This window comes from Capsicum annuum, chromosome 2 (assembly GCF_002878395.1).
Source record: "Capsicum annuum cultivar UCD-10X-F1 chromosome 2, UCD10Xv1.1, whole genome shotgun sequence".
Classification (NCBI taxonomy): domain Eukaryota; kingdom Viridiplantae; phylum Streptophyta; class Magnoliopsida; order Solanales; family Solanaceae; genus Capsicum; species Capsicum annuum.
In genome coordinates this window covers 146,138,850-146,150,069 of record NC_061112.1, presented here as the reverse complement: position 1 = coordinate 146,150,069, position 11,220 = coordinate 146,138,850, and the positions used below count along the sequence as shown (strand labels likewise).

The 11,220-nt window shown below is 35.2% G+C and overlaps 1 protein-coding gene across 1 annotated transcript; it reads right to left on the bottom strand.

Annotated features, from left to right (window-relative positions):
* Positions 1 to 2,780: 2,780 nt before the first annotated feature.
* LOC107860302 (zeaxanthin epoxidase, chloroplastic) lies at positions 2,781 to 8,308 on the bottom strand. The gene is made up of 16 exons (XM_047407391.1): positions 7,405 to 8,308; positions 6,737 to 6,899; positions 6,512 to 6,586; positions 6,198 to 6,298; positions 5,965 to 6,080; positions 5,468 to 5,679; positions 5,290 to 5,381; positions 4,949 to 5,063; positions 4,741 to 4,844; positions 4,547 to 4,592; positions 4,352 to 4,416; positions 4,169 to 4,255; positions 3,634 to 3,688; positions 3,464 to 3,552; positions 3,283 to 3,367; positions 2,781 to 3,183 (listed from the first exon to the last, which is right to left on the bottom strand). The coding sequence occupies exons 1-16, from the start codon at positions 7,899 to 7,901 to the stop codon at positions 3,100 to 3,102; spliced, it is 1,986 nt and encodes a 661-aa protein (XP_047263347.1). The 5' UTR covers positions 7,902 to 8,308; the 3' UTR covers positions 2,781 to 3,099.
* Positions 8,309 to 11,220: the final 2,912 nt, after the last annotated feature.

The following is an 11,220-nucleotide window of genomic DNA, read 5'->3' as shown; positions in this document are numbered from 1 at the left end:
GGTTGATAAAGAGATAGAAGATGTCTTTTGGTGTTATTATATATCTATCAACGACGATGATCCTCAAGAGAAGGAAGATGCTGGAGATGCTCCATCGTAACTTGAAGAAGGAGTAAAGGCCACAAAAGATCCCTTGAAGGAAGTTAATTTTAGAACTGATGAAGACCCAAGACCAACTTACCTGAGTGCGTTTCTAGAAGTGGAGGAGGAAATTGCTTATATGGACATACTCAAAGAATATATGGATGTCTTCGCCTGGATCTATAAGGAAATGCCTGGCTTAGATCTAAAAGTAACGGTCCATCAGTTGGCAGTCAAGAATGATGCCCGTCCTGTTAAGCAAGCCCAAAGACGCTTTAGGCCGGAGTTGGTTCCACAGATTGAAAATGAATTTAACAAACTCATTGAAGCTGGATTTATTCGTGAATTCAAATATCCCACGTGGATTTCAAGTATTGTTTTAGTACGGAAGAAGAATGGCCAAATTAGAGTTTGTGTCGACTTTCGAGATCTCAACAACGCATGCCCTAAGGATGATTTTCCAATCCCCACATCGGAGTTAATGATTGATGCCACCACTGGTTATGAGGCAATGTCCTTCATAGATGGTTCATCCGGCTACAATCAAATCTATATGGCGCCAAATAATGAAGAACTCACAACATTTCGTACGCCCAAAGGTATTTATTGCTACAAGGTGATGCCTTTTGGTTTGAAGAACGTTGGCACCACTTATCAAAGGGCTATGGAGAACATCTTTGATGGCCTACTCCATAAAAATGTTGAATGCTATGTGGATGATTTAGTGGTGAATTCAAGAAAGAGATATGACCACTTAAAATACCTAAGAATGGTATTCGAGTTACTTCGAAGATATCAACTTAAGATTAATCCATTGAAGTGTGACTTTGGAGTTACTTCTGGAAAGTTTCTTGACTTCATTGTACGACACCGAGGAATTGAAATTGATCAAGATAAGGTCGATGCAATTTTGAAGATGCCCGAGCCTAAAAATATTCATGAGTTAAAAAGCCTTCAAGGAAGGCTAGCATATTTAAGGAGGTTTATCTCAAACCTGGCCTGAAAATGTCAACTATTTAGTCGTCTTATGAAGAAGGACACTCCCTTCGAATGGGACCAAGCTTGTAGTAATGCCTTTGAGAGTATCAAATCATACTTAATGAAGCCACTAGTTCGTGCGGCACCCATACCTGGGAAACCATTAATACTCTACATCACGGCACAAGAGAGGTCAGTTGGAGCACTACTGGCTCAAGAAAATAGTGAAGGCAAGAAAAACTCTCTTTACTATTTGAGTAGAATGATGACGCCAAATGAACTAAAGTATTCTCTAATTGAAAAGTTATGTTTGGCATTAGCCTTCTCGATTCAAAAAATAAAGCACTACTTTCAGGCTCATATTGTCCGGCTTGTCTCTAGGGCAAATTTCATCAAGTTTGTAATGTCGAAACCAGGCCTTAGTGACCGACTTGCAAGATGGTACCTTCAATTTCAATAGTTTGAGATTGTGTATGTTCCCCAAAAGGCTGTAAAGGGACAATCATTGGCTGATGTAGGTCATAACCCCCAAATTGTTTGGACTTGGAATATTAGGCCCAAAGGCCGAAGCAGTGCTTGTACGACATTTGTTTTTTTTTTCACCCTCATTTTATTAAGGATTAATAAGAGCAAAAGCAACTTGCAGAGTGTTTTGATAAAATATTTGAGTGCTAAATTAATAACAATATTTAAATATTAGTTAGGGCTGGTAATATGAAGTTATAACTTTCACCAATAAATGTAGGAGGTCATTTTTTCTCTCTTCAGAGTTTTGTTTTGAAAAGTATTTTTTAAGAATCAAACACCAAAAAAAAAAAAAAAAAAAAACTTTCTAATAGAAATAAAAATCCTCTATACGAAACTCCCCTATATGTCTATCATAATTTGGTGGAATTAGAGGTTGACCATCAAATTAACACTTCATATTATGACCAATTATGGCGTATTGTGATCATACTAAAAGAGGTAAATACAGAGTCTGCGCCAAGGTTGAGAAATGGCATGTGGCCGGATTTGACTTTATGGCATCTTCTAAAGAACAAGCAAAAGAACAATTAAAATAAAGGTTGATTTCATATGTGCTACAGCCTGTAATTGTATATAAATACATTAGGAAACTGTAATTTTTAATAAAGGTTGATTTCATATGGGCTGTAGCCTGTAATTGTATATAAATACATTAGGAAACTGTAGTTTTTACCAATGGGAGAAGGAAAAAATTGACCATTTGTTCAAGTTAGCAAATACATTGAGCCCATGCTCACTATACGCGTGCCCCTTATTAGTATGAGTCGGAAGACTAGTGAAAAGGACTTCATGTTATTTATGAGAATAATAATTACTGTCCATAAAATATTTCATACCAATGCATAGTTATAAGTTAGTTTTCCCAAACCGATCTAACATGAGAATTTTACCACAAATGTTTAAAATCTTAGGTTTTAAATTTCTTATATATACTCTATTCATGTAAGTCGGACCAATTATATCATAGTAATCTTAACTAATAATTAGAGCTCATACACAAATAAATATAATATTACAAAACAAGAGATGTTTTTCGAATACGATAGCAAAATAAAAATATAATATTTATTAGTAAATAATACATTGAAAATTTATTATTTTTTTCTATTTGTTTCATTTTATTATGTATAAAATCAACAATGAACATAAAATGCAAGTTAGAAATAAAAGTAAAAAATAATGCAAGTTAGAAATAAAAGTAAAAAATAGTAGTTAATTTTGAATGAAGACTTACAAATACGAAAATCTATAAAAGAAATTCATGAAGGAAACTGGCCTATAATTGTATATACATAGAGAATTAGTATATATTTAGGAAATGGTAGAATAAGAAACAATGACCATCACTTTCTCTATACATTTAGGAAATGGTAGAATAAGAAACAATGACCATCACTTTTTCCACGTTCTTTAGAAGAAAGCCAAATAATCTCTGTATTTGTTGAATCTGTTTTGTTTATCAATCTTCTACAATGTCTGATGTTTCTATAAAATGCTGTACAAATTTCCCGTTTATGCTGTCCCCACGACTTTGCGCTCTTCCTTCGCTTCAGCAGTTTTTGAAGGAAATTTCATTGTCTTTACACGAAATGCTGCCTGCATAACATAAACAAATGGATTTGAATGAGTAATAAGCTACTGCCAATGCCAACGTATCTTTTAAAGCATATCAAGCAAGAATTTCACGAATCACACCTTATCAGAACCAAATACGATTACATCTGATGAATGAAAACGCATAGGGAAGTTTGGAGACACCCGATATCTTCTGCCTTCATTACTACATAATGCAGAACAATGTAATTCTTTTGTCTTCATAGACTAATAAATGTGATGCACTTATAGTACAGTTGTATAAAGAACTCATGGAGCTTACTCTATAACCCAAGTACCATGTTCACTCTGAAAATCAGTTACAAAAAATGCGTTGTTTTTGCAGGATATTTGGGCATGCATTTCAGACACCTGTGATTAACAAAGAAAATAGACAATCTAAGCCATGCATTAACCACAAGAATGTCCAGGATACTGAGCTATAGCAATCACCTGTGGCAAAGGTAAAACTACTGATTTTCCGGGAATGTTTGTATGCGAGACAGACCTGAAACCTAAAGACGTTAGTAGCTCTTCTAATGAAACAATACCTCATTCAAGTTTCTTCCCTTACAGCCAAGTTGGGCAAAGTGGCATTCCATTAATGTCTACGCACTTTTGATAGGATGCGCATGGATCGGATTTGTTGATTAGAGCTAGGAGATTGATGGGGATATATTTGCAATGGATGCATCACGATGCATGAATTTTTTTGTATAGTTATGCATACATTAAGAGCTTTAAGTATGAATTCAGATAATCTAAGAAAGATGTCATGCTGTGTAGCCTTTATACTCTTGCTTTAAATGTTCATTTAGCCAATAAAATGACTTCAACCATCTTCTCAAAGGGGAATTAAGTCATTTAAATGTTGTACCTCTTACTCATATGAACCAAACGTTAACAAAGATTACTTTGTGCAAACTGCCAGGATCTAACAGCAAAGCTATGAACAATCTTTCCAATAAGCCGTAACCTAAAAGCATACCCGATAGTGCAAGGGACATCCTCATCTCTGCTTAAAACAATAGTTTCTAAAGCAGAATTGCCATTCGCTGCAGGTAACAGTAACCACCTGAAAGATAAAACGTAAGCACCAAATTAGAAAGCAAACTAGGAAAATGAGACATGTAAAAATGAAATTTTTAAATATTACGTTCCATTAACTCACTCTGCATCAGTAGCACGCTCTAAAGCATCATCATCTTCAAACCATCTTCTCAATTGATCATTTGCCTTCATCACCACAGTACAGTATATTAACACACCCGTAAAATCCATAGTTGGACCTTAATTAAGTAGCAATGGAAGCCAGAAATCTTTTCTGTGTTCGTGTGTTGAGTGCATAGTTCCTTACGCTACATACTTTCTCAGATAGCCTGCAATGTTGTATTCTACCCTCAAGCTTGTCGCTGCAAGAAAAGAAAAAAGACGAGTCAAACCACAGGATATCAACTTCCAAGATCTCCAGCAAACTCATCACGGATTCACATAGAAACCAAAATCATGTTCAAAATACTGAAGCAAGAAAATGCTGGAATACAGCTCGCATATTCCTACCCGTTGCCTCCTAGAACCCAACTTAACATTAGAGGCATTCCCAAGTCCACAAATACTCTTCCACCAACTCTTCCAGGATGTGGTATCCTATACTTGGTCAAAAACTGCACAAATAATAGAAAAAAACATCTATTATAAGAAGAGCTCTGCGCAATCACGCAAATTGGCTATGCCATTCCAATTTCAAGTGATAGATAGTTTTCCATACTGATAATGGACCAAGTCCGACACCAAGATAGGCCTTGTAAGTTGATGCCATGATTGCAGCCATTCTAGCCAGTCCATGGATAACTCCAACTCGAAGTTTTCTAGCACTTTCATAGCTGCAGAAAAAGGAAATTCATTAAAGGATCAGCGAACTGGCAGACACGGCAGCTGTTCAAATCAATCCATTTTCAGTTGAGGCATTTAAAGCAGTCCTACTGGGCTGGTGGTGGGGTGAAGTTAAAGACCTCAACCAATTGCAAATGTTTTTTCAATTATCATGAACTGGCAGCCTGTACTCAACCAACCAGACTACAGCACTTGAGCCAATAAATAATGGATTACCTCCTTAAAGATGAGATGACATCCATAGGGCTTCCGGACTCAGCACTTCGGCTCCATGCTTTCTCAAGTTCCAGTGCTAGTTGATAGCTATCCTGTAGTTGTACATGGAAAAGTTCAGTGTCATACACAACCTTACAATACTGTGTATTTGACAAAGATGATAAACACAGTGGTGTACCTCTATGGCCATGCATCCTCCTTGACCCAAATTAGGCTGCATAGCATGGACTGAGTCCCCAAGCAATGTAACACGACCTCTTCCCCAATTAAATGTTGGCGGTCTATCATAGATGTCACGACGAAGAATTGCATCTTCATCTGTGGCAACTAATAGGTCTATAACGTTGTCACACCATCCCCCAAATATTTTAAGCAATCTTTCCTTTTTACCTGCAGCATGAACAGACAAAATATTAAACAACTCCTAATTCATAGAGTCAGCAACTTCAATTCAAAACTTTCCGACTCATAATACATTTGAGTCTATCTTATTCTAATCTTGAGTTGTTCTTTACCTTATTGCAACACTATAACCAGGCCTCAATGAGGAAAAATTCTTAAGAAACCCCTTGGGTTAAATAAACGTTACAAGTTAAGCATTCAAAAACGTCTTCTAGTAAGTATGTCTATATCCTGAACTATAGTAAATAGTTTTAAGCGGCCTAAAAATTTTACCGTTTGGAGCATCCACACCACCAGCTGGTTCATTGTGAAATGCATACCACTGCATCTTGCCTCCACCCACATCTGAAGAAACAAAGTACTGTTTGTGGCCCAAAAAGACTCGGTACCTTCAGAAAAGAAATCTCAATTTAATCTCTACTATGAAAACCTCGTGTGAGTGTAACGGCACCAGCAGGGATAAGGGCATGAGTGGAAACACAATCCGGTAAGAAAGAATATCATACCCAACTGTGTCAATATCAGCAGGAACGAAATCTGCAATTCCAGTATAACAAGTGTAACCAGAGTAAGTAGCTTCACTGTGTCCGAACAAATTAGTCCGTACCTACAACACAACGGAAATGTTTGTGATCTTCTGAATCAACTAGAATAATCAATAAAAGGTTCACTGCATAATACGGACTCAGGCCTATCAGTCAACAGACAATTTTTTAACGTGGAACCACAATCTCAAAGTAAAATATAAACAAGTTACTCTATCCTTGTTAACCGAAGTAGTAATAATAGAAAGAAATATAATGAGACTGATTTTGAATACCTTAGACCTTATGCCATCAGCACCAACCAGAAGATCACCTGTAAACCGTTGTCCATTCTCAAGAACCACAGTAACCTGATTTCACACAGCACATGAGAAGCTTTAACGAAAATTGATGAATAAGAAACAACAATTAACAATGATGCAAATGAAATTAAGAAAAGTTATAATCTTTCTTGATATTTTGAGAATAGCAGAAAACAAAGAGATCAAACCTAGCATTACCTTCTCCCCATCATCCTCAAAATTTACTACATTACTTTCATTCATAATTACATCCTCCCCTACAGCACGTGCAAGAATCTGTTGCAAAGTCATGCGGCTGATGACTCTTGTCACAGGAAGTCCACGTTCCACAGCTGGAGTGAACGTATCAAACTTGCAATACCTGATACCCAACTATTGTCACTGTTCGCAGTTCAAGAAATAAAGGGACTGTTCTCACAATAAGCTGCTCATACAACAATAAGACTAACTTATCAATCTGATTGAAGCCATTTGAAGGTAAAGATAGGATCCTTTTCCCGAATAAGCTTGGCAACCATGATTCAATAAACTTGTGACTAAATGAATTATTTTCCCTATACTTTTTTAAAGGGCTAAATATTTCAAAGAATTCATTATTTTCCTGGGGTATCCTCAGTTAAAGCTCAACTAAAAAAAGACAGACAAGCATTTAATTACAACAACAACATAGCCAGTGTGATTACCCTTCTGAGAAGGGTATTGCGTGCGCAGACCTTAATCATATCTCGTGAAGGTAGAGAGACTATTCCTGAAGACCCTCGGCTTAAGTAAAGCATAACCGAACAAGTTTGGAAAGTAAATACAGTAGCAAAAAAGGCACACAAGCTCTTAATCAGCACAATCAAATCAGAGTGATGTGAATTTACCAGTTGCCAGAAATACCATCGACCAAGCCATTAATCCTTTGACCAGTGATACAGCCAGCATTCATGATCTCTTCAGCAACATCCATATCAATTGCTTCCAAAGCAGCCAATGCATTGCTCTGTATCTGAATTGGACCTCTATATTGCCCCTCACCTCTTATAGCACTTAAATCTCTCTCAAACACCAATACATCAAACCCCTTTTTCTTTGCTGCCAAAGCAAAAACTAATCCTCCAATCCCACCACCTGCCACAAGTACTTTCAACTTCTTCTGTGGAACCTCAGAGTTACTCTTCTCTGTAGGAGTAGCTGGAGCTTCAGCTAGTGTGGCTTTTACTCCTTTAACCTTCTTGATATGCCCATTTTCCAAACTCTTACAAGGTAAAGAATGATACAACTCTGCAGGAAAGTCCTTGGATATCAATAAAGGTAGCTGTTTTCTTGAAAAAACTGAAGTGGAGGGATGAACTGAAGTGTAAAACACAGTTGAATACATCTTTCACTAGAACTCCAGTTCAAGAAAAGACTCTTGTGTTTCTCTTTCACTGTATGTTTTAGTGAAAAAAAGAAGTGAAGTTGATTTATATAAACTGTTAATTAGGCCAAAGGAAGTGAAAGGAAGATTGAGACCAAACAACTAATGTATAATCTAATGAAAAAAAGAAGTGAAGGTGATTTATGAGAATTTTAGTTAGGCCAATGTGTGTTAGTTAGGCTTTTGAGGAGGGAAAAAAGGAAGTGGAAATTGTGGGTGATAGTGAGGGTGGTGGTGGTGGTGGGGCAAAGAAGATTGAGAACCAATCAATGGTCCATGAAGCAGCAATGGTGAAGATTTTATGGCCAGGTGGCTTGTCATTGTAGCTTGTTTGGGTTACTAAACTGAGGCTGATGTTTGACGCTTGTTCACTCATCTATGGTTGTTGTAGTACTCTATTTATTTTTTTGTTCCTTTTGGTAGTTGAGCCGATCGATAAATCGAACCGATAAAAATATTATTAAGTTATTAGTATTGGGTTATTGGGTTAACAATTTTTTATTGATTTTATAAAAAAGTTTATTGAGTAAACGGTTCGGTATTGGTTTTAGTTTATTGGATTATTGGTTAAACCGATAACCCAATAAGGATTCACTAAATTATTGGTTTATCCCTATTTATGTTATATATTTAAATCTCTCTCCTTATCTCTCTCTATATAGATTATATGCACTACTAATTCATAATTCAGTGATTCACAAAGTATTAATCTATTCAGGGCAACAAAGATACAATATAAAGTTCGGCTATTATCGTAATAAAAAACTTGAAGCATTTATAGCTTTCAACAATTAAGATTCAATTTTTTTCCTAATTAACATTCAGTTCAAGTTTGAAGATTTTTGTAAACTAAAATGCACTGCGTAGGTTTTGGCGGTAATTAAGATTTCATTTTTTTATGTTAGTTGTTACTATTTATATTTTATGAGTATTTTCTTATTGGTTAAACCGAAAATAGAACCGTTAAGGATCAAAAATCGATAAGAAAATATCTTATTGGTTCGTCATTGATTTTACATATTTAAAAATTAAAAATCGATAAATCAAACCAATAATACGTAAAATCGAAGCGAACCGAACCGACCGATACATCCTGTGCTTGACTATGCTTCCAGTGGAGTAGTGGTTATACATCTTCTGTAATCTTACAATGTGTTAAAGTCACTAATCATTCTTTATAACGAAGAAGCAACCCAACTTTGCTTAAATGTTATAAAAGTTACTCCTAGATAATTTTTAATAATCAAAAGGTGGGTCACTAAATAAAATCATTTGTTTACACCATTATATATTTGTTAAATACAGTATAATTAAAGAGCATGATGAACGAGATTAAGACTTTAAAAATGATTTTTTTGTAGGTTGACCTCCTTGCTTCTCTCATGGTACACTCCTCTTCCCGCCGAGCCCCTTTTCTCCTCGGTCCACAGAGACAAAATGTAGGACTGGTGCCAAATAGCATATGTTTTCTTCTGTAATGGGCTATATATGGAGGTGTCAAATTCAAATTTATCAAACAATGAATTTCAAATGTCAAATGGTCTCAAGTAGAGAAATATAGAGTTTTAACTACTTACATGTTTTTTTGATTAAAATACCTAATTTAAATATTTAGACATTTATTTAGATCTAAATTAAATGGTTAAAACTATTTAGTTTCTCTATTGAAAATTAATGAATCTGAAATTTAAATATTATATTCATAAATTATTAATATATAAGGTAAGGGTGTTGGTGTAGTGGTCATTGGGACGCAATGAAGGTGGAGGGATGGTAGTGATGATTATTGTTATAGTGGCAGTGATAATTAGCAATATTGATGGTAATAGTTAACAATAATAATAGTTATAATAACGAATGTGATAGGGTATAATTGGTGTTAGTGGTTGATGACGATGATTGTGGTAGTTGGTGGTAATGGTCGGTTAGAGAGGTGGTCAAGGCAATTGTCAATAATAGTGGTGATAATTATGATGGCGGTCGGGCTATAAGGTTTTGGAGGTAAAGTGATTGTAGTAGTGGTGATTGCATGGTGGCCGGTAATGGTAACTAAAATTTCAATGATAAGTCATCTTCACAAAAAAAAAATAGTATTAAATAACCTCTTAATAATATTAAGAAGCTATTAATTTAAATAATTTCAATATATATATATATAGAGAGATAGATAGATAGAGAGAGAGACATGTTTTGTAGTAAAATCTATCAATAAAAATAATCACAAATAATTGACTTCGATTTTGTGGTTTTGTTCGTGGGGCAGTAATGGAACGAACGGTATATGACATAAAAAGAAAATTTAGTGACCATTCCCTAAAAATTGGGCTTAGGATATTTTGCAATTAACTTGCAAAAACAATAAAGAACATTGGAAATAAATTACATGGCTTACACTGCACAACGTAGTCCAGGTCACAGCCAGAAAATAACATTAGACTAAAAATAAGTTATATACTCTGACGGGACTTAAAGAAAACGATTTTTTAATTGTTTCGTAATTTTCTTCTCCCTACAAAATATGAAATAAGTTTCGAATAGTGATTTGTTTATTTGACACTGTTTTAGAGATGAAAAGCTGAACATTTTGTGACTTATAAAAGTTCAAAATATGTAATTACTCCTCTAAAGCTCATTTATTGGTACATGCATATGACTGATATACGAAGTAAAGTAGTTGTATACTTGTATTCATGCCAATTTAAAAGAAGTGTTTAATCAGTAGAGAACTATTATTGAATTTGCAAAGAGCAGACAAAATTACTAATTTTAACAGCATGTTTAACAAACTTCCATTGGTTCAACGTGATGGTAAATGAGGCTGTTGGCAAAATCTTTCCATTGATTTTCTCAACATTTGGCTCTAATACACCTCGTCATAATGTGAAGTAGGTCTTTCAAACTCACCAATATAGATTGTGATATAATGATAAATACTTTTATTAGCGTTTATTAGGAAACATTATGATAGTGTAACACCTCGCAAAATCGTCCATACGTTAGCTCGTGGTAATATGCTTTTAGAGTTAAATGATTAGAATAGTGTTAAAGAGACTTAGTCTCATTTTTGTCTTCCAAAATGAGTTAAGTTTAAACCACATATAATTTCCGTAATTTCGACTTTTTATCATGTGGGAAATTGAATGAGCTTTCCATCGATATAAGATTCCGCCAAATTCGATACCCGGACAAGAAGTTATGGCTAATTTAAGTCTTAATCGTAATACACCGTCATTTTGGTGCTTGGCGCGTCGCGGAGTGGGCCTATTTAGCAATTGTCCAA